Here is a 26,423-nt window from a genome sequence, read left to right as displayed (position 1 = left end):
CTTTTCTAGTGTTTCTGAGCAAATGTACTGTAATTATGTCACTAACACAGCAATTGAGCAGTGATGCACATTCGGTGTCTGACCACTAAATATTCCACTTAGTGAGATCCTAAGGACACAAATAACAGCATCAGCCTACACACTATCAAAATTCAAGAAGCTCTCCTGAAATGTATCAGGGGAATCTTCACTTCTAATGAAATGTTCCATCATTTACATAGATATCGACATCTGCTTTCATTTTAATGGACACTTTTACACCTTCTTTAAAGATTAGCAAAATACTAGCATTTCTGGGACAAGGGACCTTTTTATATTAGGCGCAATAATGGAATAGGTAATGGGATTCCTTTCAATACTGAATATTTTCTACAGTCTTGTAAATACACAGATACTATATTGTTATAAAACAATGTAAAGAAAAATTATCTACTATCTTTTATAAAGATGGTACATCTAACACATATTCCATCACTCTTCCTGTGTCACATGTCCTATGTCACGCAGTTCAGCATCACACATATTTATATGCAAAGCTGCTTGTTATATTAGAATTTCAGAATCAAATTTTTGCATTTGCAAATTTCTAATACAGTGTTTGCCAGTTAAGTCAAAGTTGCTTAATTTGAATCACTAGGTAATTCAGCCCTCTGTGCCATTTTAATGAAATTACTTAATTTCAGCTTCCAGATATTTCAATTTTTGTGGATAAAAAAACAACTTTCTGTTATCAATAGACTGTATTCAATTTTTAGCAGTTGATTGGCTGATATGCAAATATATTACATCGGATATACGGCACAGAAACAGTCCATTTGGCAGAAACAGTCCATTTGGCCCAAGCAGTCCATGCCGGTGTTTATGCTCCACTCGAGCCTTCTCCCATCCTTCCTCATCTAATCCTATCAGCACAACCCTCTATTCCTTTCTCCCTCATATGCTTAACTAGCTTCCCCTTAAATGCATCTATACTATTTGCCTCAACCGCTCCCTGTGGTAGCGAGTTCCACATTCTCACCACTCTCTGGGTAAAGAAGTTTCTTCTGAATTCCCGATTTGATTTCTTGGTGAATATCTTATATTGATGGCCTCTCGTTTTGCTCTTCCCCACAAGTGGAAACACTGGAGGGAATTTCAACATGTGTGAGCGCATGGGATTGAGTGCGGGTGGGGGGGTTTAAATTGGGAAAAATTCCGAGCGAGTCGGGAAGCCTGTTCCAACCCACCAACTTCCAGCTTTTAAGGAGGCAGGACGAGGGGTGGGCAGCAAACCCGGTCCCAGGAGGCAGGTGGGCATTTAAAATATGTTAATCAGGCTGGAAGCCTCTGATTTAACCTGCTTTGCAGGTTTTATTGTTGGCGGCCAGGTTTTCCAGGCCTCGGGAAACCCGGGAGCTGAAGCAAGGCAAGGACAGCTTCGGGGAGAAGCTAAGTGCCTTTACAGCGTTGCTTGTGGGCCATGGGGAGCTCACCCCATCAGATCCCCCCCCCATACAAAGGGTTGGGGATCGGATCCCCCCCCCCCCGAGATTGGTATCCCACACCCCCACCCCCAGGATCAGACCCCCGGATCATGGTTGGACCGACCTGGTTCTGCGGCCTGCTAAGCCTGTCAATCAGGCTGACTTCCAGGGGTGGAATCTGCCTAGGCCCAAAGACTCACACTGTGGAGTTAAAACTCCACAGCACGCAGGGAAACCCAGACTTCCAGGTTTCCCATCCAAAGCTCCACGCCCCCCCACCCCACCTACATAACCCGCCCCAGTAAATATCCAGGATATTTTCATAACCTTTCATAATTTTAAAGACCTCTAGTAGGTCATCCCTCAGCCTTCTCTTTTCAAGATTATTAATTGATTCAAATTCAATTCAAATTTTGTCCACCTGTTTGCCTGATATCCAGATGTACTTTTTGTCATTTGAATTTATTAGTTATCATTCTGTCATATAAAACTTGCTTGGCAGAGAAGATGAACCAATCAGATGGCACCAACACTTCTTGAAAACAATTTCATTGCCATTTCTTCTGCCCAGCAAGGACAGTATGGATTAATTTAAGGCTTCTAACAAAATAAAAAACATTAAAAAATACAATAACATGATTAAACTTACATTTTTTAATATATTAATTCTCAGGATCTGGGTGTTGCTGGCAAGGCTGGTATTTATTACCCATCCCCAGTTGTCCTTGAGAAGGTGGTGGTGGGCCTTCTTCCTGAAACGCTGCAGTCTGTGTGGTGAAGGTGCTCCCACATTGCTGTTAGGTAGGGAGTTCCAGGATTTTTGACCCAGCGACGATGAAGGAACGCTGACGATAAATGTCCAGGTCAAGATGGTGTGTGACTTGGAGGTGATGGGGTTCCTATGTTCCATGTTCTTATCCTTCTAGGTGGTGGAGGTCGTGGGTTTGCGAGTTGCTGTAAACCAATTAGGTCATTTTTGAAGGTTCCAATCCACAAATATACCCACCACAGTTATTAAATCCAACTTTACAATATATCATGGTGAGATTTGAACCTCTGGGTTGCACTATAACCATTACGCTGCCATACCCTTCTGCAACACAAGAGCTGAATGCCAGAGACAAGGTGATAGTAGTTGCCCTCAACATCAAGACAGCATTTAACCAAGTGGACACCAGGGAACTCTAATAAAACTGAGGTCTCTTTGGGTCAAAAAGAAAATCCTCCATTGGCCGGGGTCATACCTGACACACAAGAAGATGGTCATAGTTGTCAGAGGCCAATCATCGCAGGTGTTCCTCAGGGAAGCATCCTCAGCCCAACCATTTTCAGCTGCTTCATCAATGAAGGCCAGAAGCGGGTCTGTTTGGTAATGATTCCACAGTATTCATCTCCATTCACAACTCCTCCGACAATGAAGCAGCTATTTCTGATGTTGAAAATAAAGTTTGCAACGTAATAATGACATAAAAATACGTTTTTCACAATAGCATGATTTAAGTTACCTGTAAAATTGCCTTTTGTGCCTTCGAGTAGATTCATTAATATTTTAGTCAGGGTATTCAGGCACGCTCTAAAATCTAATTTTGACATTAATATCATTCCTAGTGATATTCTTTGGTCAATTGAAGAACTAAGTCCACCTGTGCCTGTAATGTCTAGGAGGCTACAGTCTGCATTTGCCTTGTGTGAAGAATTCCCCATTCTGCATCAGTATAACTCTCTCTGTGCAACTGGAAGCGTAGTAGAACTTGTGGATTTCATTGCTTTTCCAAATTATTTTTTTTTTAAAGCTGATGAATTAATTTTAAAAAGCTTCTTGAGGGAAGGTTTCACAATAAAACTATCAAGTGCTTATTTGTTATTTTAGAGAGAAAGACTGGCTCTGGGGAGATAGACAAAGAGAGAGGTGGGATGATTAGATTTGTTGTTGTACAGAGGGTTGAAAAACAATGGTTTACAGAAAAGTTTATTTTTCACAGTGCAAAAGTCAAAGTAATATGGCAGATTATTCCGTCTGCCTAGGTTGGCTGGGAGGAAGGACGTTATCTTATCCTCCCATCTAAGAAGGAGCCAAGCAGTGGCTAGTTGCTTCCACGTGAGAAGGGAAAGAACATTCGAAGGCAGGTCTCCCTGAGCTGCTCAACCTTACTGCTAGAGATCAGTAATTGAGCAGCACTAGTTCACTTCCAGCAGCAGGCTGCCTGCCCATCACCGAGGTGCATGGCACAGCAGGATTTTAAAAGGTTATCATAAATGGGAAATAAAAATGGGTACCAGCAGATTCAATTCATTCAATAGTAACTTTTAAAAGGGAATTGGATATATACTTGAAAAGGAAACATTTGCAGGGCTATGGGGAAAGAGCAGTGGAGAGGGACTAATTGGATAGCTCTTTCAAAGAGTGGCACAGGCATGATGGGCCGAATGGCCTCTTTCTGTGCTGTATGATTCTGTGATTCTAGCAACATTCCAGTCTTCAGTCCTTGACATGATAGTTTGAAGTAGTGAAAATAAAAATAATGCATGAGCTTGTGAATTATTGCTGAATAATCTGTCAATGATGCAATCTTCCATATGTAGTTTATGAACAATGAAAGTAATAGTCTTGTAAACCTCACAAGCAAAGACAAATAAAATTAAGTTGAAAATGTTTCACATTTATTGTCCTTGAAATATGAGCAATAAACTTAGAACAGACAGAACATTGCATTCCTGATACTTTAGTACATAACAACAATTGGAAATAAATGACTACTTTCATATATTCCAATGACAGTGATCGTAGGTGCTACACTCTTGTGGTCTACTCCAATTTTGAGTTTGCTCTGGTCATTTACTGCTATCCTAAGGGAAGACAAAGTGTTATCTGCAAAAGTTTTCTGACAGATGGTATTCTGTGCTCAATGTCTCAACAATCCTATATCAGTGTGTGCCTTTACCTTGGGAACAGAGGAAAAACGGCTGAGTGAAGAACAAGACTTATCTTCAATTATTTGCTACAATATGAAAAAAATTGTATTATTCTTAGGCTGTCATTACGCTGCCACTGTTGGTCGATGGGATGCAGTGTCGGGTGTGCTTGAGCAATGTTGGTTTTAATTGGTTTGACTTATATAATGTGAAATACATTCAATGATTTGTGTTTATACTGTTTTTTCTTATTATACATTACTATTTGATTGCATTTACCAAATCTCAATAAAGATCTTTAAAACAGGAACTGCTTTTACCCAAGATTGGAACCAGCAGTGCGAAACTCAGTGGCACTGTATCAGGGGTATCCTCAACTGAGTATAGTCATAGAATCATAGATGCTTATGGTACAGAAGGAGGCCATTCGGCCCATCATGTCCATCCCACTTTCCAGCTCTTGGTCCGTAGCCTTGTAGGTTACGGCACTTCAAGTGCATATCCAAGTACCTGGTATAAAAAGCTAGTCAGAAGCACAATGTCCACAGACATGGTTAATATATTACTCTAAATGCTTCCCAGATTCTACTGCAAAGAGATTCATTGGAAAAGAGGAGATATTTAAGGAATTTGGGATCCACATTAATATTTCCTGTTAAAATGCAACTTCTAATTGTAGAATATTTTGTTGTAATCTACCTTCGAACAGACATTGATGTAATGGAATGGTTTCAGGAAAGGTCAAGATCAATACTCCTGGAACTAAAATCTCTGTGAGAAGTAGGTAATAGAGTTGAACGGGTTTGGAGAGGACATGATCTATGCCTTTAACTTAAACTGTTATCATAGAACAAAGAGGATAAGAATATAAAAATATGAACTGTTCCTAGGAACATAGGAGCAGGAGTTGACCATTCAGCCTCTCAAGCTGTTCCGCCATTCAATTAGATCATGGCTAATCTGTACCTGAACTTCATTTACCTGCCTTTACTCCGTATCCCTTGATACCCTTACCCACAAAAATCTATCGATCTCAGTCTTGAAAGTTTCAATTGACCCTCTACCCACAGCCTTTTGGAGGAGAGAGTTCCCGATTTCCACTACCTCGCTTGTGAAAAAATGCTTCCTGATTTCACTCCTAAGTGGCCTAGCTCTAATTTTCAGATTATGCGCCCCTAGTTCTGGCAGTGCATCCTGTAGATGGTACTCACTGTAGCCACAGTATGTTGGTGGTGGAGGGAATGCTGTTTGAGCTGGTGGATGGGGTGCTTTGTCCTGGATGTTGTCGAGCTTCTTGAGAATTTTTGCAGCTGCACCCATCCAGGCAGGTGGAGAGTATTCCATCACACTCCTGACGTGTGCCTTGTAGGCAGAGAGGCATTGGGGAGTCAGGAGGTGAGACACCCGTCGCAGAGTACCCAGCCTCTGGCTTGCTCTAGTAGCCATGCCATTTATGTGACTAGTCCAGTTGAGTTTCTGGTCAATGGGGTTGATGGTGGGGGACTCAGCGATGGTATGCCATTGAATGTTAAATGGAGGTGGTTTGCCTCTCTCCCACTGGAGCTGGTCATTGCCTAACACTTGTGTGGCACAAATGTTACTTGCCACCTATCAGCCCAAACCTGGATCTAAGGCGTTTTCTACAAAAATTATCGCATGTGGCTAAAATGGTGTAGTTCTATCCACACCTGTGGCTAATCAGCAATTTCTATTGGACAATACTGCCATAACCCACTCTTACACCACCTCCCAAGTTGTCACAAAACTAACACCTTCGCCCAAACACCAGATCATCTCATTTGGGATCACCCAAACCACCCCTATCCACTTCCTTATAAAACACTGGGGGCGATTTTCCCTGGATAGTTTAGGTGCTAAAGAGCCTCCAAGGTGGTCAAGATGGGGTCTTGAGCTGTAACGCTGGCTTAGCCTGCGTTTAGCACAAGATACCATCTTGGTTAAGGAGTTGAAGTGCACGCTAGGTACGGCTGCCCAGAGGGAGACTGTTAAGGGTCTGATTGACAATTAAATTGCCTGATAGCAGTTAACAAAGAGGCTGCATGGCATTTTGGTGGCTAGCGCTTCAACTAACACCCTCTCCTAACAGCGACCAGCTGAACAGGAGTAAGCAAGTCATTGTTGAGGATTTTGAGTGCTATTTAAAAGCATGCTCAGCTTTCACTGTTCACTTGCTCCTGGAGGTGTGAAGAGGACTTTTGAGACAAATCAGGAGACTTTCTGGGACAGTTTGTCAAGACTTCACCAACACTCTGTCAACATTTATTCCTGAAATTCTCTGAGGACTTCACCAAAAGAGAGTAAGTGTTGTGCTACTCTACCTTGTTGGACACCTTATAGGAGTCACCAGTTAGGGAGGGAGTTCCAGGATTTTGACCCAATGACCATGAAGGAACAGCGATATATTTCTAAGTCAGGATGGTGTGTGACTTGGAGGGGAACTTGGAGGTGGTGGTGTTCCCATGCGCCTGCTGCCCTTGTCCTTCTAGATGGTAGAGGTTGCGGGTTTGGGAGGTGCTGCCGAAGAAGCCTTGGTGAGTTGCTGCAGTGCATCTTGTAGATGGTACACACTGCAGCCACGGTACGTCGGTGGTGGAGGGAGTGAATGTTTAAGGTGGTGAATGGGGTGCCAATCAAGCGGGCTGCTTTGTCCTGGATGATGTTGAGCTTCTTGAGTGTTGTTGAAGCTGCACTCATCCAGGCAAGTGGAGAGTATTCCATCACACTCCTGACTTGTGCCTTGTAGATGGTGAAAATGCTTTGGGGAGTCAGGAGGTGAGACACTCACCACAGAATACCTAGCCTCTGACCTGCTCTTGTTGCCACAGTATTTATGTGGCTGGTCCAATTAAGTTTCTGGTCAATGGTGACCCCCAGGATGTTTATGTTGGGGGATTCGGTGATGGTAATGCTGTTGAATGTCATGGGGCGGTGGTTAGACTCTTGCTTGTTGGAGATAGTCATTGCCTGGCACTTGTGTGGTGTGAGTGTTACCTGCCACTTATCAGCCCAAGCCTGAATGTCGTTCAGGTCTTGTTGCATGCGGGCATGGACTGCTTCATTATCTGAGGGGTTGCGAATGGCACTGAACACTGTGCAGTCATCAGCAAAGATCCCCATTTTTGACCTTATGTTGGAGGGAAGGTCATTGATGAAGCAGCTGAAGATGGTTGGGCCTAGGACACTGCCTTGAGGAACTCCTGCACCGATGTCCTGGGGCTGTGATGACTGGCCTCCAACCACCACAACCATCTTCCTTTGTGCTAGGTATGACTCCAGCCAGTGGAGCGTTTTCCCCCTGATTCCCATTGACTTCAGTTTTAATAGGGCTCCTTGATGCCACACTTGGTCAAATGCTGCCTTGATGTCAAGGGCAGTCACTCTCACCTCCCCTCTGGAATTCAGCTCTTTTGTCCATGTTTGGACCAAGGCTGTAATGAGGTCTGGAGCCGAGTGGTCTTGGCGGAACCCAAACTGGGCATCAGTGAGCAGGTTATTAGTGAGTAAGTGCTGCTTGATAGCATTGTCGACGACACCTTCCATCACTTTGCTGATGATTGAGAGTAGACTGATGGGGCGGTAATTGGCCTGATTGGATTTGTCCTGTTTTTTGTGAACAGGACATACCTGGGCAGTTTTCCACATTGTCAGGTAGATGCCAGTGTTGTAGCTGTACTGGAATAGCTTGGCTAGAGGCACGGCTAGTTCTGGAGCACAAATCTTCAGCATGACAGCCAGGATGTTGTCAGGGCCCATAGCCTTTGCTGTATCCAGTGTGCTCAACCGTTTCTTGATATCACGTGGAGTGAATTGAATTGACTGAAGACTGGCTTCTATGATGGGGACCTCAGGAAGAGGCCGATATGGATCATCCACTCGGCACTTCTGGCTGAAGATGGTTGCAAACGCTTCAGCCTTGTCTTTTGCACTCACGTGCTGGGCTCCACCATCATTGAGGATGGGGATATCCATGGAGCCTCCTCCTCCCGTTAGTTGTTTAATGGTCCACCACCATTCGCGACTGGATGTGGCAGGACTGCAGGGATCGCTTAGCCTTGTCAGTAGCATGCTGCTTCTGCTTTTTAGCATGCGTGTAGTCCTGTGTTGCAGCTTCCCCAGGTTGGCACCTCATTTTTAGGTAGTGGATGCTTCTAATCAGCGCTTGAGTGCTAAGCCTGCAGGTGTCTGTTTAGGGCCTCCAGGTAGTTCAAATCATGGTCATCAGCAATTAGCCCTAAAAATGTGTGCAAAAACCAAACTTTCAAACAGGCGTGACTTATTAGCACAGCACATGGCAAGAGAGTCCCAGGTGGGCAGAGGAAAAGCTTCAAGGACACCCTCAAAGCCTCCTTGAAAAAGTGCAACATCCCCACCGACACCTGGGAATCCCTGGCCCAAGACCGCACAAAGTGGAGGAGAAGCATCCGGGAAGGTGCCGAACACGTCGAGTCTCTTCGCCGGGAGCAAGCGGAAGCCAAGCGCAGGCAGCGGAAGGAGCGCACGTCAACCCAAGCACCCCACCTGCCCGCCCCTTCAACCACTGTCTGCCCCATCTGTGACAGAGACTGTAGGTCCCGCATTCGACTCATCAGTCACCTGAGAACTCATTTTTAGTGTGGAAGCAAGTCATCCTCGGTTCCGAGGGACTGCCTAAGAAGAAGACCCACTTCGTGTCTGTTTTCACCCTTTCACCAAAATAACTCCCTCTATCCTTCAACTTCCTATCAGCAATGCGAAGGAATATTTACTATTATATATAAAACCAGTACAAGTGATAAATAATAGAATCCACAAATAGATCTTGAGTATATACCTGTAAGCGTTTCTTTTTTTGTACTTGTTTGCCATTTGCTGAGTTCAGGAGAGCGGGCTGAACAATGCAACTGAACAATGAACAATTCAGATTCGCAATCCAACTTTCAGATGTTGTGCACAGTCTGAGCTTTCCAGCACTATGCTGCTACCTCTCTTTTTATGCATTTAAGAACGAGTTAAGAAAAGAAAAACGAAGTTCTGTTCCCGATATCTGAATTATTTGGGATGTATTCCAAATGAGTGCTGTTTAAACAATGAGGGTACGATACTTACTTCTCAATCAAACACCGAGAGGTTATAAAGAAACGACCAGGAACCAGACTCTCTGAGGCAAGTTGGAAAACTTTAACTAAATCCCTTATTACTAATTTCCAGATTCTGTTTTATCTTTCATCTGATCCACTTTCTATCGCTGCGATTGCACAGCTCTCTGTCTTTCTCTCAGTCTCTGTCTGCCTGTCTCTTTCTCTGTCTTTCTCTCCCTCTCTCTGTCTCTGTCTCTATCTAATTCTCTCTCTCTCTCTCTCTTCTCCCTCACAATCAGGTTCAGTTCCAAAATAATAGGCCAAGCATCTGAAGCCCAAACTTTTCAGGACACAGTTCATCAGTGAGTGCACTCAACTCATTATCACTAATAACTGCTTGTCATCCTAACAACTCCACATACCAGCAAAACACTTCCATAGATGTCCTTGTATCAATCTCATTAACTGACCAGGGACGCTGCAGAAATAAATCGCTGGAATTGTTTTGTTGCAATGGAATCTGTTGCTCAACATTTTTTGTTTAAATTTTATTCAACGTTTTCTCCCAGGTCCACATAAAATGAGCACTTTGAAATCGTTGCATTCCCCTACATTCTCCGAGTCTGAGGCTACTATAAAAGTGAATAAAATAGGACCATCCCTGATTGTTAATCTGTTGCATAAAGAGAACTTATAAGGGAATTTCTCCCAATCCTGCCTCGGTCCCTTATCTCAATGGAGTGACGGAAGAAGCCTGACTTAATACTGGGAATAATAATCCTGGCGACATGACGTCAGCCCGAGAAGGATAAAAGTCTCCGAATCCGAATCTGAGGCTGAGAAGCCGATCCCAAAGACCGAGCGAAGGAGAAAAGAACCAGAGCGGAAAGGCGAGAGATCGACGAGAAAGCAGAGACTCAGACAGAGAAGATGAGCGCGAACACAGCTTACTACTGTGGACTCCTGCTACTCCTCCTTATCCAGGTCCAAGCCAGACCCAGACCACAGCACAGCCTTCAGGTAAGAGGAAACCCTCCTGCTTTACTATAGGCTGCAGTCATCACTTTCCTTGGCGTTCAACCTTGAGTTGGATGGTGAGGTAAGGTGGACAGTGTTAACAATTGTTCATTGGCAACCATTAACCACAGATCTGCTCAGTTCTATGAAGTGTCTTCAATATCCGCTAGGGATTTACAGGAGCGACTTTGACTGCTGCCTCATTGGTTAACATCTTAGTAATCGGTCAGTTCAGAGCTGGAAGGAGTTTAGCCTGTACACGGACTGACTGTGACCAACCCCAGATCTGACTAAACCACGGAGCAGTGTAATGCCCTGCCTACTGTGAGAAGGCGGCTGGTTACTGACCAGTATTGTCAGTATTCAGCACAAACCTGTCTGTATAACCTCATACTTTCCATGGACACACTCATTCTGTCTATAGTGGTCTCCTTCGAGACACATCAAAACTGCTTATTATAGAACGGTGGATCTCTCGATGCTACTGACCATCCAATATCCAAAACCCTGGTCAGGAATACCGATTTAGTGTTTCCAGTAAAAATGATCATTACCCAGACTTCTGCCTAAAGTCCAGTACTCAATAAATATTGACGAATACCAAAGGCTGCAACAGATGAACTATCTCAGCCTTGGAGCGAACCCGTACCTAACTTCTCCATGCAGAATCGCCTTCCCTGCAGCAAGATTCGCACCTTCAGTCTCTGAACATGAACTAGGTTCCCGCGCTGGTACATTTACTGAATGCACCAAGGCCTCCTGTCCTTTGGCTAGAGGTTGCCTTTATCGCTCACCCCTAAGTGGGATTAAGGTCTGTTTAAGGCGAAAGTTCTCTTAGACGGTCATCTCTGCGCACCGTGCCATGAAACCCCATGCGCTCATATATTAACTGCAGGACATACCCAATGACCGATCACACAATGAGTACATGGGGCCCCAGTGCGACCATCAACTGAGAACAATACCCGCTTAATCGTGATTTTCAACCGAATTTGAAAAGCAGAATTGTTTTGAGGCAATTTCGAAATGTAACATTTCTTATCGAAGAATAGGTGCGACATTCATTTAAATTGAATCGATCAAAAGGTCATGATGAACAAATTCCCCATAGCAGGTCATTAGAGATGCACATTAAGCAATGACACGATATTGAGTGCACTGTAGTTGATGCAGGGGGACAAGAGCTGCTTCAACAAGCCCACAGTTTCTCTTTCTGACATTGTTGCAACGTTTCATTGTAACTCTGCATTCCATCCTTCAACGTCATGTTTTCCTGCATTTCGCTGGCACTGCTTAAAGAAATACTTCGAAGGTTTATAAGTTTGACTCTCCCCGCCCCCTATATTTGCAGGCTTTGTCCAGACTATTAGAGGAGGAGGTTGAGCGCTATCTGTCCCATGATGAGTTGGACAACGGAGCAGACGAGACATCTCCGGTTGGCATCTCTCTCGACCTGCAAAATGACCAGCGCGAGTTGGAACGTAGCTGGGACCGTAACTTGCAAGACCTCGAAAGCAGAAACACGGTTCCTGATGGTTCCTTGATACGACTCCTCAATGACATTGCCAACGGTCCCCTGAGATTTAAGACGAGAAGCAAGAAGGGGTCAACAGGAGGCTGCTTTGGAGTGAAACTGGACAGAATCGGTGCAATGAGCGACCTGGGATGCTGACCATTTAACTTAAGGTAAGAGATTTCTAATTGGACAGTGACACCAATTACTGTCTAACACTGTGATATTTTGGAAATCCCTTTTTCACCAACCACTTTTACTTTAGTTGAGGGTCAAGTCGGCGGCTATAAAATACTATTTGGGTGGACTTCACAAAAGGTTTAGCAGAAAGATTTGGTCACGTTCACCACATGCAAACTCAAACTAGCTGGACAGGTTATCAGTTCTGCGTCAGCTGTTGGGCAGCGTGGAACCAGGGCAGGAACAACATCGAAACACTTTCTTGCTGTTTATTTCCAGTGACGGAGCTTCATCGATCTACAAATCAGGGAAGTCAGCAAATCCTGCCATATTCACTTGCAATTCAACAGAAATCTTTCTTAAATTGCAGCGTATGACGTGTGTCCAATGCATTCCACTATTGTTAAAAGACTCGCTCTTATTTATCAGATTAAAACGATTAAACCAAAGGACCTTTAACACAATTAGGTTAATTTAAAAGATTATCTTTTAATGATCACGAATTGTGTAAACCGATTATGAAATATCAATAAGTAATGCAATGTAAACATATTGTTGAAGAAATTGATTTAAAAAGGACGTTCCGAGGAAGATTTCTGTGTTATGTATACGAATGTCACTAAAATCGCGTTTCAACATTGCACACATCAAACTGACTTTCTCTTTTCCTTCCCAGGGCTTCATTGAAAGTGCAGGACAGCGAGAATAACCCGCCTATCGCTCTCTCCACGTTTCAAAGTTTGCTTCAACTAAAGCTCTTTCGACTCGTGTTCCACAAACTCCAATTGTTAAACTCTAGTGACTCACTGTAGAATGTTTACAAGTTTCATTTAGTAGTAACCATGCTTAATAGGATCGTGTAAATGTTATTGGATTTAATGATTTTCGAATGAAAAGCTATTTATATTAATTTAAGAGAAATGTATTTATTTGTAAACTTATGTGTCTGTTCCATGTTCATGTGATTGCTGTAATGCGAATTCTGGTGCAACTGGTGTGGAATTTAAAATGGGTTCTTTGTTACAAATTAACACGGATACACTATTGGGAACACGTTATTTATTTTACTCCTACTCTTCCATCCCTGGTGACTTTTGTTTCAGGACGTCTTCAGAGTTGTAAAATAAGCAAACAGCCTTTATTTATCTTGAATAATGCTTTAATTAGCAGGCTGTTTAAGTAAATGAAAAGCACTGTTGTCTGGTGAGGGTGGTGTGTTAAAGAGCAATGGTTCGCCTCCATGTTATCCATTGCTGGGCGGGTGTGCAATAGAAACACAAAGCAATATAAGTCGCAGAATTAAATAACCCATCACTAGCACCAACGTTCATTTTAAAAGTGATAATGTACTCATTCCAGAGTAACTGATATGTTGTTTTTGTTGCTTTACATTCCTTGTTATTAGAGTCAAAATAAAACGAAAATGCAGCATTAGATATGAATGGTCCTTTAATACGACGTTGCACCCACCGTAGGAAGGCCCAGCGATGTTGTTTTTGTTTTTGTGTACGGTGATTGTGGGGAATGTTTCAGTCCCATGTACCGGAGAACAGCCCCTTCCAGCAGCAGTGGGGCAGAACGCTCTTGTGTTGCTATAGATGCCAAATTTGGGAAGTAGTTTGGGAACCGCGTTTACAACATCCATTAACAGGAAATTGGAAATACACAGTACATTCCCAAGGTATTCCCCCTGGTCATTCCCAAACCCATGCTTACTGGCTTCCAATATTAGAAATGCTGTATCAAATCTGGAAACCGATGTTTCGCAGTCACCTCATAGTCCCTTTCTGTTTCATATATAAATGGTCTAATGCAGAGAAAGAAAACGATTACAAAGATTTTTATCAACTAGAAATTGGGCCCAATAAATTTATAGAATCGTATTCCGTGACTTTTTCTTGTTAAACTCTATGCTCTCAGGCCCACCCGCTAGCCGAAGGGAACTATGTTCCACTCTGTTCAAACTCTACAAGGGCTGGTTTAATCTAACTTCGTGTGTCTGGTCAGAGCCTCAAACACAACGTGGCCTATACCTTACTCCAGCTTCCCCTGTTTCTGAGAGGCATTCAAAATAGCGATGAAGGCTGCAATGCTGAAGTATTTGAAACGCCAGGTTTTGGTGCTCTTCTGAAATTACACTTGGAGTAACCGTAGGAAGGCCCAACATCAGAAGAAAGTCCGTAACTATCAGCCTAACCCTAAGTTAGGAGCGGTTGGTACCGCCACTGTATGCAGAATGTAAAATGGTTCGTTTTCAAACACTACCACCTTTCATTTCAATAAAACACAGCGAAGGCCATCACAGTACACTCCACGGCATAAGTAAGGTGTGAAACTAATGAGGCAGAACTTTAAAAGTAAGGCGTTTATGCCGATCAGGACACCCATTTTATCAGCAAGTCCATAACTGTTCCTGCCCTTTAATGCGAAAATAACCCCAGACAAGATGCACGATCCGGTTCTTTGCCAAAGCTCCTCACAATGAAAACCTGGATTAAGCAGTTGGTGACGGATAAACCTAGCACATGACATTTGACTGGCCCATCTAGAACATTAAGGTAGCTGACACATTGCCCATTATTCTGTCCTTCCACCATGCCGAGGGCAGCTGTCAATCATAGAACTGATGCTGAAACTCTGGGGCTTGGCACAACAGGTGCTGGAAGGCTGGCGATGAAGCCATGCCCTCACAGATCCGGGGATTGGTATCTACTATAATTAGGTTGCAGAGCAGCGGCAGACTGTGCTGGGGGTTCTGTACTTCCCACTCACTGGTGGGGCCATGATTGGATTGCACGTGGCATGTGTACATGCTGTGGTCAAGAAGATGGTAATAATGCACTCAATCATTGTGCTGCTCACTAGGAACCACACGAGGAGTCCCTGGTATCTGTTGTACACCCAGCGAGGGCTTCAACTCAACTCGTTGGTTATCTAATAGCCAACTAGTCACTGTGTGTGTGTGTGGGGGGGGGGGGGGGCAGCAAGCTAGGTGTCAGGATCGAGTTGGTTCCAAGATTACCTGCCTCTTGATGGAATATTGGAACCAAGTCATGACGGACTTGGTAATCTGATAGGTTTTCCAGGCAGATCCAAGTACTCCAGGGAGGTGCTGTGATGGATGACCAGCTGGCCCTGCTCATTACTCGAACTAGGAGGGATAGACCTGTCACTGGGACTCTTCTCACTCATTTCATCCTGCAAGATAATGCCTTATGTGTAGTGTGGGGGCGGGAGAGAGAAGGAGGGGGTTGAATTCAACCCATGTGGGTTTCTCAGTAGTCAGGTTTGGAGGCTCATAAGCAGGTGATGGGTCCCGTGCGCGTCAGATCCCGGGGCTGAGCAAACACAGGTACAGGATTGGACAACGGACATTTGTTGGCACCGGTTTGCAAAGAGAAGCCCTTAGACAGGGCATTACAGTTGGTTCAACAATTGAAGTAAAACGGAATGGATGATTTTAAAAGCTTGGCATCTCTCTCGCCCACATATACTCAACCACGAATGAAATAGACTGCATATTTTAATAACTATCTGAAGCATATATGTACAATCCACAATAGAAACTGGGCTGAGGGCAGAGTGGGCACAGTCTCGACTCGGGAACGGGGGTGAAGGGTTCAGGTGCGAACGCCCTGCTCTCAAGCATGTACAGCAGGACTGACACAGGTGTGTAGTGGAGGTCATATTTTGAATTGTTCAATACTTAGTGTGCCAGGATAAACAGGTCCTAGCAAGTGCTGAAAATGCTTGGGGGTGGGGGGGGAGGGGTAGAATCCAAGACCATGGCCAGGATAGCGCATGGCATTGACTGTACCGGGACCGTTTGTAAAGCCGTGTAAAAAGCTGATACCTTTAACCGCGTCAAGTTGGTGTGAGCTACAACTTATTAGTGGGACCTTCAATCCAGATCAGAGAATCCACAATCATCGCTGGGTAGAGAACGCAACTGCCTTAAACCAGGTTAATTAGCTTTAAATAAGGCACGCACTCAATTTTTTAAGGGGGTAATTTTAAATTTGGGCCATATTATAAAATGGGCGATATCGATATTGGAACGCATAGTGGTTACGTCACTAGGCTAGTAATCCAGAGGCCTGGACTAATGATCCGGAGATATGAGTTCAAATCCCAACACAGCAAGGGCGAATTTAAATTCAATTAATAAATAAATCTGGAATAAAAAGCTAGCATCAGTAATGATGACCATGTAACTACCGGATTGTTGTACAAACCCAGCTGGTTCACTAATGTCCTTTAGGGAAGGAAATCTGCCGTCCTTACCCAGTCTGGCCTATATGTGACTCCAGACCCACAGCAATGTGGTTGACTCTTAACTGCCCCTCTGGAATGGCCTAGCCATAAGGGCAATTAGGGATGGGCAATAAATGCTGGCCTTGCCCGCAATGCCAACACCCTGTGAGTGAATAAAAAAGAATTAGCTACCAGATTGCCCTTCCATTGACTTCAACAGAAAGGAAAATCGGGCGGTACATAATTGGCGAACAATTCCATATCGCCCATTTTACACCATCGCCCAGCGTTAAAATTACCTCCTTTAAAGAGTTCATTTATTGACCAAACCTAATAAAATGGCGGTTGATGGGTTCATGTCTATATCAAAGGTCTGCCACTGAATGACTCACCAAACTGACCCAACAGACTAAGGCGGCTGTTTCCAGACACGATCGCCCAGAAGGCCGAGCACTGGCATGTCCAACATAGAAGGAAGCTTTATCTCAGAGTTCAGTAACTAAAACAGACCCGATTGGTAAGTTTGGCTACTTGAAAATAGCTTCAAATCCCAAGGAAAGTGACTGGGAACAAGAGTTCCCGGGAGGGGGGGGGGGGGGGGGGGGGTCATTTATTCCCAAAGAAAGTCATGAATTTTCCGCAAGGGTTGTATTGTAGACCCAGGAGGGTGATATCCGCCGGTGCGCCCGATCGACCACCGTAACTTCGGCGGAAGACCCGAGGAAACTCCGGAAACAAAACACATAAACGGCGCCCACACATGTTCCTGGTTGTTTCCGCGGCTCTTTCGCTGGGCGGACGGTCGGGAGAAACTCTTCGGAAATTCGTCCATAGATTTCGGTGTTTACCGTAACCACGTTGGCGCGCTTGTGGGGACCCAGCAGCCCAGCTATCAAATTCCAAACAGGTAAACTGTAATATTCCTTTATTTAACTGCAAATCACTGAAAACATTCCCAGTTGTTCTGCTGGGTTGTCCTCTGCGCGCCGCCGAGTGAAAGATTCCTTCACTGGATAAGGGAGCGTGAGGTCGGAAAGGCCAGAAGTCGCCATTCGCACCATATTCGCATTTTCAAGCCCCACCCAGCTCCCCTCCATTCCGTCCTTCAGCCAGTGTGTTTCTAGGCCCCGCGGGGGAGAGGGGAATGTTCTGTACATGGTCTTAAATAGCACAAGCTACAGAAGAACCCCCCCCCCGTTCATGTTTTCTTACAAATGGAAGAATATGTGGTCATGAGTCTTGCCCAGGAGAGCCAGCCGCCAGTGGGTGTCCTGCTCTGTCATAAAAACCGACTGCCCAATGTGTGTCACCCTTTTGGACACCCAGCCCGAAACTTTCGGGTTCTGGGTACAGTCGCGCTACAAGGGCTTTCACTCTTGAAAACTACTGTAAATCTTGACCAGTATGTCAGCTGATAAGGATTCAAATCAATGAGAAAAGCTGGTAACAAATGTGTATTAAAGGAGGAATGGGGTGCGTTGCGGAACGAATGTACCAGGAATGTATCAGTGTCTCTCCTGTTGGTGCCGATAACACGCTGAATGAACCCGGAACACTCCAACACGCCTCCAAACTTCCAGCGAGATAACGCGAGAATCTCACGTTTATCCATACATTTACTTAAAGTGCAGAATATTGTGAAGCGACGCAAACGTTATCCGTTATTAAATAGCTCGGTAGGACTTTCTAATTACATCGTTACATTTCACTAATGCTAAATAAGTAAAATCTTTCTAGAAAACAAGTACAGTTCTAAATAACTGGAAGTTTCTTTGACCATCGTGTCTGAGAGCGGTTAGCAGGATGGTGAGGTATTGGACACAGGAGGGACCACTTGTCTGGTCTGACCAGCCAATTACCCCCCGTCAGAGAGCTGACAGCCAGCTCTCCAGAACTTTCCGCATTGCAGGGAGCAATCTGCTGTGTTATGACGCGACACCTAAAACATTCCATGCAGCCATGAGCTGGGGCTTCCAGTGTCAATTCTTTAAAAGGTTACAGATTCTCTAAGGATGTTCACTGTCACATCTCACAAGTCGCGCCACTTTATTAAACTCTCACAGCTTCACCGTCTGTGCAAATTGAATGAAACCTGGCGTGTTACCCAAATTTCCTGTCTCGTCAGATCATGCTTCCAACAGGTTGCCATTTCACTGATGGGCACTAAGCTTAAATCGTTCTTCTGTTATCCAGTGAGTCAACGCGCCACGAACAGTGCACAGATTTAAGGTACATAAGTGGAACGTATTAAAGAAAGGACTTTCATGACTTCAGGACATCCCAAACCACTTCACAGCAAACGAAGTACTTTAGTAGTCACTGTTGTAATGTATTGTGGCATTTGTAAATATATACAGATATAACATTCTTACTAAAACTGTTTAAACAGTTACTGTCCCTGTCAGTCCCGGTACTGGAGGTCACTGCCCGGGTACAGGCCGCAGCGCCGTGGTTAGATTCTTTCTGAATAAACATTCCTGGTAGCTGGTAAAAAAAATGCCACCTTCCTTGTAGCCGTTTGAAGGAGCAATTACTTATCGCAGAGTGAATCTCTTGTCACTTCTATCCGTGCCATTCCCATCACTCCATCAGGCCACGGAAGGTGTTTATTGGCTACACTACTTGTTTTGAAATATCGCAAAGAATGAGCATTGCCTATTACCCGAACATACACAGCACCTGAAATCAGCTGAGATTTGGAAACTTCCTATATAATAGGGCAATACAATGAAAGAGTGGTTGGAAGTACTGTTTATTTTGTGAATATTAATTTATATATTACTAAAGCAGTTACTTGCAAAAGGGGAAATTCCTCACCCCTCTACCCAGTTAGATCGGGGTTAATTCTACCCTGGGTAGTTTATCTTAACGTTAAAAATATAATTTACGCTTACGAAAAATAAAACCTTCGCTGAAGCAACAGCAGTTGGTCAGGACAGAATTGGACAACGCGGTGTTGCATTCATGTCGACTCTACTTGGACAGGGCAACAGATACTCAGATAGGATATGCAAAGTGAATTGATTTCAAACTGTTTAAAATGACAAATCTCGCTGCCAGTGGCTTCGTGTCTGCAACTGACTTTACCATATAAGTTAAGATAATCCATCCCACAAACACTTATCATATCAACTAGTGGCATGCGGAAACTTTCCTTGACCATATTTTCTATTCACTTTATCTCGGTGAAGTGACGGAATGGGATGACTAAATTAATATTTGGGATAATAATTCTCGGTGGGATGACGTCAGCCAGCAGGGAAATAAAAGACCCGGAGTCTGAGCACAGAGGCAGAAGGGAAAGAGGAAGCAAGTGAAGAACTAATCCGTCGCGAAGAGTGATCCAACCCAAGTCAGAAGCTCGGGCAGCGAAGATGAGCGGACACACGAGTTTCTACTGCGGACTCTTGCTCCTGCTCCTGATCCAAGTCCAAGCCAGACCAAGAGCAGAGGACAGCCTGCAGGTAAGAGGTCCACACGCCAGGTTACTGGAAGGACGATCCAATGGTTTATGGTACCTGGGCTCCAGCTGAAAGAGTATGCACTGGTCACCGAATCAGTCCAATGGCTGCAGTGGTCTCTCAGACCACTCCGGTCAATGCTGATCCGCCGGGAGTGGGCACGGTCGAGGGGAGCGGTGCATTTCATCCTCCATTCCCTTCTGTTGATAACCAGGTAACGCAACTCTTCAACTATTTACTTAACACTGTGCAAGGGAATTCTCGGCAATCTGCTTCCCGTTGAATGGAAACAGCGGAGAGCTAGCTCCTGTTTGGGGCAGAGACACCAACCAACAATAGACAGTGAGGGAGCGGGTGTCTAGCTGTCACTAACCGACCGCTAACCGGCACGTTCGCTTCCTATCTGCATAGACTTGGCTGATGAAATCGGTGTTGCAGAGGCTTCCGTAAAATTTCAATCATGTCGCCGTGTACATGGATTATTTTTGATATAAATTCCAACACTTTTCTGATCTATGCCCATGAACAATTAGATCTAGTCCCTAAATCCTTCCCTTTTCTCTTATTTCCAGGTTTTGTCCAGACTTTTGGAAGATGAATACGGGCACTACTTCAACTCAGAGGAGCTGAACAATGAGGCACAAGAGATACCGCCAGCTGCTTCCCTTCCCGATCTCAACACTGACCAGTCCGATTTGGAGCTTCCCTGGGACCGCGAATCCCGAGAGATCGGGGGCCGACCTTTCCGCCAGGAAGCGCTCCTGGCGCGTCTCCTCAAAGACCTCAGCAACAATCCTCTGCGGTTTAAAGGCAGGAGCAAAAAGGGACCATCGCGGGGCTGCTTCGGGGTGAAACTGGACAGAATCGGGGCCATGAGCGGCCTGGGCTGTTAGCGGCTTGTTTAAAGGTAAGCCCGGCACGGAGATAAACACTCTGCCGATGTGTTTTACAGTTGGCACTGTTCATATAACAGTGCAGTGGGTCAGATAGACACATTCCGCCACACACCAGGAGGGAATGGCTTAACATTACCAACCCGACCTGGAATAAGGCTATAGTGGACTGGGATTGTTTCTAAAATGACCCACTGGGCTGGGAGGTAGCCAGCTCAGAGGCTGGGGATCTGAGCAGGAATCGCTCAGTATCCGCTCTCTCACTTTCACCGCCAAATATCCACGGTAAAGGGGCAGCCACTGTGTGTTGTACTATGTTACAGTGAAGTTAATGCCTGCGCCTTCACCTCGACGAGTCTTCAGTTCCCAGCCCAGCTCCCGACTGATCCCTGCACTGGAGAGCGCCGCCCCTTCTACCTTTGTTAAAAGGTGTAAAACCAATAGTTTTCAGTAAACGATCTTCATTATTTATTTCTCAGTCTTTCCAAGAATTCGAGAAAGACCAACCCCGCAAATTTACCTCCAGCTTTCAATTTCAGCACCTTGGACACATCCGTCCAGCTCCTTCTCCTCCTGTGCCCAACCTGACCACCCGTTCCTCGCCCTCCTGTGCCCAACCCTACCACCCATTCCTCGCCCTCCTGTGCCCAACCCTACCACCCATTCCTCACCCTCCTGTGCCCAACCCTACCACCCATTCCTCACCCTCCTGTGCCCAACCCTACCACCCGTTCCTCGCCCTCCTGTGCCCAACCCTACCACCCGTTCCTCACCCTCCTGTGCCCAACCCTACCACCCGTTCCTCGCCCTCCTGTGCCCAACCTGACCACCCGTTCCTCGCCCTCCTGTGCCCAACCCTACCACCCATTCCTCGCCCTCCTGTGCCCAACCCTACCACCCATTCCTCACCCTCCTGTGCCCAACCCTACCACCCATTCCTCACCCTCCTGTGCCCAACCCTACCACCCGTTCCTCACCCTCCTGTGCCCAACCCTACCACCCGTTCCTCACCCTCCTGTGCCCAACCCTACCATCCGTTCCTCACCCTCCTGTGCCCAACCCTACCACCCGTTCCTCGCCCTCCTGTGCCCAACCCTACCACCCGTTCCTCACCCTCCTGTGCCCAACCCTACCACCCATTCCTCACCCTCCTGTGCCCAACTCTACCACCCATTCCTCACCCTCCTGTGCCCAACCCTACCACCCGTTCCTCACCCTCCTGTGCCCAACCCTACCACCCGTTCCTCACCCTCCTGTGCCCAACCCTACCACACGTTCCTCACCCTCCTGTGCCCAACCCTACCACACGTTCCTCACCCTCCTGTGCCCAACCCTACCACCCGTTCCTCACCCTCCTGTGCCCAACTCTACTACCCGTTCTCCAGCCTCCTGTCCCCAACCCTACCAACAACTCCCTGCCCCATCCCTAACCCTACCACTAGCTCCCTGCCGTCCAATAGGAACATAGCAACAGGAATAGACATTCTGCCCCTCAAGCCTGTGCCACCATTCAATTATATCATGGCTGATCTGTATCTTGACTCCATTTACCCGCCTTGGTTCCATATCCCTTAATATCATTGCCTAACAAGAATCTATTGATCTCAGTTTTGAAAATTTCAATTGACCCCTAGCCTCAATAGCTTTTTAAGGGAGAGAGTTCCAGATTTAAACTACCCTTCTTGTGAAGACGTTTCTGACATCACTCCTGAACAGCCTAACTCTAATTTTAAGGTTATGCCCCCTTGTTCCGGATTCCCCAAGAGAATGAAATAGTTTCTCTCTATCTATCCTATCAAATCCTTTAATCATCTTAAACACCTCAATTAGATCACCCCTTAATCTTCAATACGCAAGGGAATACTGCCTAGTCTATGCAACCTGTCCTCATAATTTGACCCTGTTAGCCCCGGTATCATTCTGGTGATCTGCACTGCACCCCCTCCAAGGCCAGTATATCATTCCTGAGGTGCGGTGCCAGAACGGAACGCAGTGCTCCAGCTGGGCTCTCACCAGAGCTCTGTACAGCTGTAACATCATTTCCACCCTTTGTATTCCAGCCCCATTGAGATAAAGGCCAACATTCCATTCGCCTTTTTAATTATTTTTTGTACCTGTCCACTAGCTTTTAGTGATTTTTGCACTTGGACCCCTAAATCTCTCCGCTCCTCCACAGTTCCCAGCTTCTCATCCCTGAACAGCCAAGCTCTAATTTTAAGGTTATGCCCCATTGTTCTGGACTCCTCCACCAGATGAAATAGTTTCTCTCTATGTACCCTATCAAATCCTTTAATCATTTTAAATACCCCAATTTTATCACCCCTTAATCTTCTATACTCGAGGGAATACAGGCCTAGTCATTGCAATCTTTCCTCATAATTTACCACCAGCTCCTTGCTCCCATCCCCTAACTGTGCTAACATTTCCCTACCCCATTCCTAACCCTACCACCCGCTCCCTACCCCCATCCCTAATCCTACCACCCACTCCCTGCCCCCTATCGCTAACCCTACCACCCGCTCCCTACCCCATTCCTAACCCTACCACCCGCTCCCTACCCCCATCGCTAACCATACCACCCGCTCCCTACCCCATCCCTAATCCTACCACCCGCTCCCTACCCCCATCCCTAATCCTACCACCCACTCCCTGCCCCCTATCGCTAACCCTACCACCCGCTCCCTACCCCCATCGCTAACCATACCACCCACTCCCTACCCCCATCCCTAATCCTACCACCCACTCCCTGCCCCTATCCCTAATCCTACCACCGACTCCCTACCCCATCACTAATCCTACCACCCACTCCTTGCCCCCTATCGCTAACCCTACCACCGACTCCCTACCCCCATCGCTAACCCTACCACCCACTCCCTGCCCCCATCCCTAATCCTACCACCCACTCCCTGCCCCCTATCCCTAATCCTACCACCGACTCCCTACCCCCATCACTAACCCTACCACCCACTCCCTACCCCCTATCCCTAATCCTACCACCCACTCCCTACCCCCTATCCCTACCACCCACTCCCTACCCCCTATCCCTACCACCCACTCCCTGCCCTCTATCCCTAATCCTACCACCCACTCCCTGCCCCCTATCGCTAACCCTACCACCGACTCCCTACCCCCATCGCTAACCCTACCACCCACTCCCTGCCCCCTATCCCTAATCCTACCACCGACTCCCTACCCCCATCGCTAACCCTACCACCCACTCCCTACCCCCTATCCCTAATCCTACCACCGACTCCCTACCCCATCACTAATCCTACCACCCACTCCTTGCCCCCTATCGCTAACCCTACCACCGACTCCCTACCCCCATCGCTAACCCTACCACCCACTCCCTGCCCCATCCCTAATCCTACCACCCACTCCCTGCCCCCTATCCCTAATCCTACCACCGACTCCCTACCCCCATCACTAACCCTACCACCCACTCCCTACCCCCTATCCCTAATCCTACCACCCACTCCCTACCCCCTATCCCTACCACCCACTCCCTACCCCCTATCCCTACCACCCACTCCCTGCCCTCTATCCCTAATCCTACCACCCACTCCCTGCCCCCTATCCCTAATCCTACCACCCACTCCCTGCCCCCTATCGCTAACCCTACCACCGACTCCCTACCCCCATCGCTAACCCTACCACCCACTCCCTGCCCCCTATCCCTAATCCTACCACCGACTCCCTACCCCCATCGCTAACCCTACCACCCACTCCCTACCCCCTATCCCTAATCCTACCACCCACTCCCTACCCCCTATCCCTACCACCCACTCCCTGCCCTCTATCCCTAATCCTACCACCCACTCCCTGCCCCCTATCCCTAATCCTACCACCCACTCCCTGCCCCCTATCCCTAATCCTACCACCCACTCCCTGCCCCCTATCGCTAACCCTACCACTAGCTCTCTGCTCCCGTCCTTAATCCTAACACCAGTTCCTTGCTCACTTTCACGCTAACCCTACCGTGCACTGCCGGTTCAATTGAATATTTATTGTAAAGCTTCTATTGCAAAGAGCCTCTTTGCTCAGTTACACAAAAGTTGCTTCCAAGGGAGTGTCCGTAAATGTTTAACATCAGCCACTGAGATTCACCAGACTGATGTGTGCAGTCTTTTAGAGACAGACCAACACGAGGAGAAGGAGAGGGCCTGCCAGTACACCGTGAAGGGACTCAATTCAATCAGATCACTTTTAATATCAAGCTTCTCAACCAGTATTAGACGGTGTGATTTAACTCAGATGTCAGATCTTGCACTGTGGGGGTGTGTTGCTTAACTCATTTGTCTTTTTCTCTCCTATCCCCAGGGTCTGACTCCGGGAGCAACACTGCCGGCACCGCCTGCTCATCGACCTTCCCACATTCAATTCACTCCTCCGATTTTTGCTCCACAAACTCCAACTGATGACCAGTAGTGTCCCACCTGTAGACTGTTTACAAGCTCGACCCTCGGATTAAATCCTTAATGTACATACCGTGTCAGCTGCTATTTAAACAATATTTAATTCTATTTATATTAATTATGAAACTATTTATTTGTCATGTATTTGTGTTTCTGTTGCTGTGACACTGACGGTCAGTCACTTGCTGTGAGCTCTGGTGCAGATTAAGCAAAGCCATGAGTGGAGGTGGTAGTTTTACCTTCAGTAATTGTAAACACGGTGTATGGAACCCACTGCAGAATAAAGTTTAAAGTACATGAGTGTGCGAGGATCATTTCAGTCCTGGGCTCTCAGGTGTTTGAACCGAGTCGAACATCCCAGTTTCAGTTTATTGAATTAACCCCACCCTCCAGCGCTCATCTTGTCCATTTTTAAAATTCAGCGCCCTGTGGACTGCAGACTCAGACATGAATACTCCTCTGGTTCCCCTGTCACAACTTAAAGCGGCTGCTGTCACTGTCACGCTGCACCTGATCCCGGCTATCTGAACCCATTACTTTCTGAGAATAAAATAAACCGGTCCCTTTCTCAAAAAGCTGGAGAGTGAAGATTCACAGCGCGGGGTTGGCGTTTATTGAGCTTATTATTGCAGAAAGCCCGGGTGGACTGGCCATGCCAGCCGGTGTGGGCTGTAACCCGGGGAGGCAGGTCCCGGGAACCGGCCGCAGTCACTGACAGACGGCGGGGAGCGGGTTAATGCGGGGGGTCCGGCTCGGCTCCGGGCCAACTCCTGCTGTGTCAACACCCCGAGCAACGGGTTCAAACTCTGCCGGGTTTCACTGCCCGTCACAGCCCCCAATAGAAATAATCCGAGCACCTTAAAAAACCACATAATTTCCACAGCAGCCGAGCAGAGTTTGGGAGTCATAGCAAAATACTGCGGATGCTGGAAATCTGAAATAACAACAGAAAATGCTGGAAATACTCAGCAGGCCAGGCAGCAGTGGAGAGAGAAACAAAGTTAACGTTTCAGGTCTGGGACCCTTCATCAGAACTGGGAGCTCGGCTCCTCGCTGACCTGAATCCCCGCCCCGCAGCTCAATGAATAATAAATCAAGTTCACTGTACCGGCTGCTCTACCGCGGGGGGCAGCACTCGCCCGGCTCGCTCCGTGTCCCCGTCCTGGGGTCAGGGGTCAGGGCGCTCCTTTTGCAGACTGTCACCAACTTCCGGTTCCCGCCAATTCTCTGCCTCAC

General features: G+C 46.5%; 2 protein-coding genes across 2 annotated transcripts; both read left to right on the top strand.

The window, feature by feature from the left end:
• The first annotated feature begins 10,253 nt into the window (after positions 1-10,253).
• On the top strand, positions 10,254-13,598 carry LOC147100657 (C-type natriuretic peptide prohormone-like). The gene is made up of 3 exons (XM_085967145.1): positions 10,254-10,474; positions 11,823-12,157; positions 12,841-13,598. The coding sequence occupies exons 1-2, from the start codon at positions 10,385-10,387 to the stop codon at positions 12,141-12,143; spliced, it is 411 nt and encodes a 136-aa protein (XP_085823271.1). The 5' UTR covers positions 10,254-10,384; the 3' UTR covers positions 12,144-12,157; positions 12,841-13,598.
• A 6,105-nt stretch (positions 13,599-19,703) lies between these two features.
• On the top strand, positions 19,704-25,487 carry LOC147100656 (C-type natriuretic peptide). Its single transcript, XM_085967144.1, has 3 exons — positions 19,704-19,882; positions 20,452-20,786; positions 25,093-25,487. Exons 1-2 carry the CDS (start codon positions 19,793-19,795, stop codon positions 20,770-20,772), a joined length of 411 nt encoding a protein of 136 aa, XP_085823270.1. The 5' UTR covers positions 19,704-19,792; the 3' UTR covers positions 20,773-20,786; positions 25,093-25,487.
• Positions 25,488-26,423: the final 936 nt, after the last annotated feature.

This window comes from Somniosus microcephalus, chromosome 25, assembly GCF_052327205.1.
Source record: "Somniosus microcephalus isolate GS21.2 chromosome 25, FLI_Smic_1.0, whole genome shotgun sequence".
In the NCBI taxonomy this organism is placed as follows: Eukaryota; Metazoa; Chordata; class Chondrichthyes; order Squaliformes; family Somniosidae; genus Somniosus; species Somniosus microcephalus.
The sequence above is the reverse complement of the archived record's forward strand: the minus strand, read 5'-3'. Positions and strand labels throughout refer to the sequence as shown.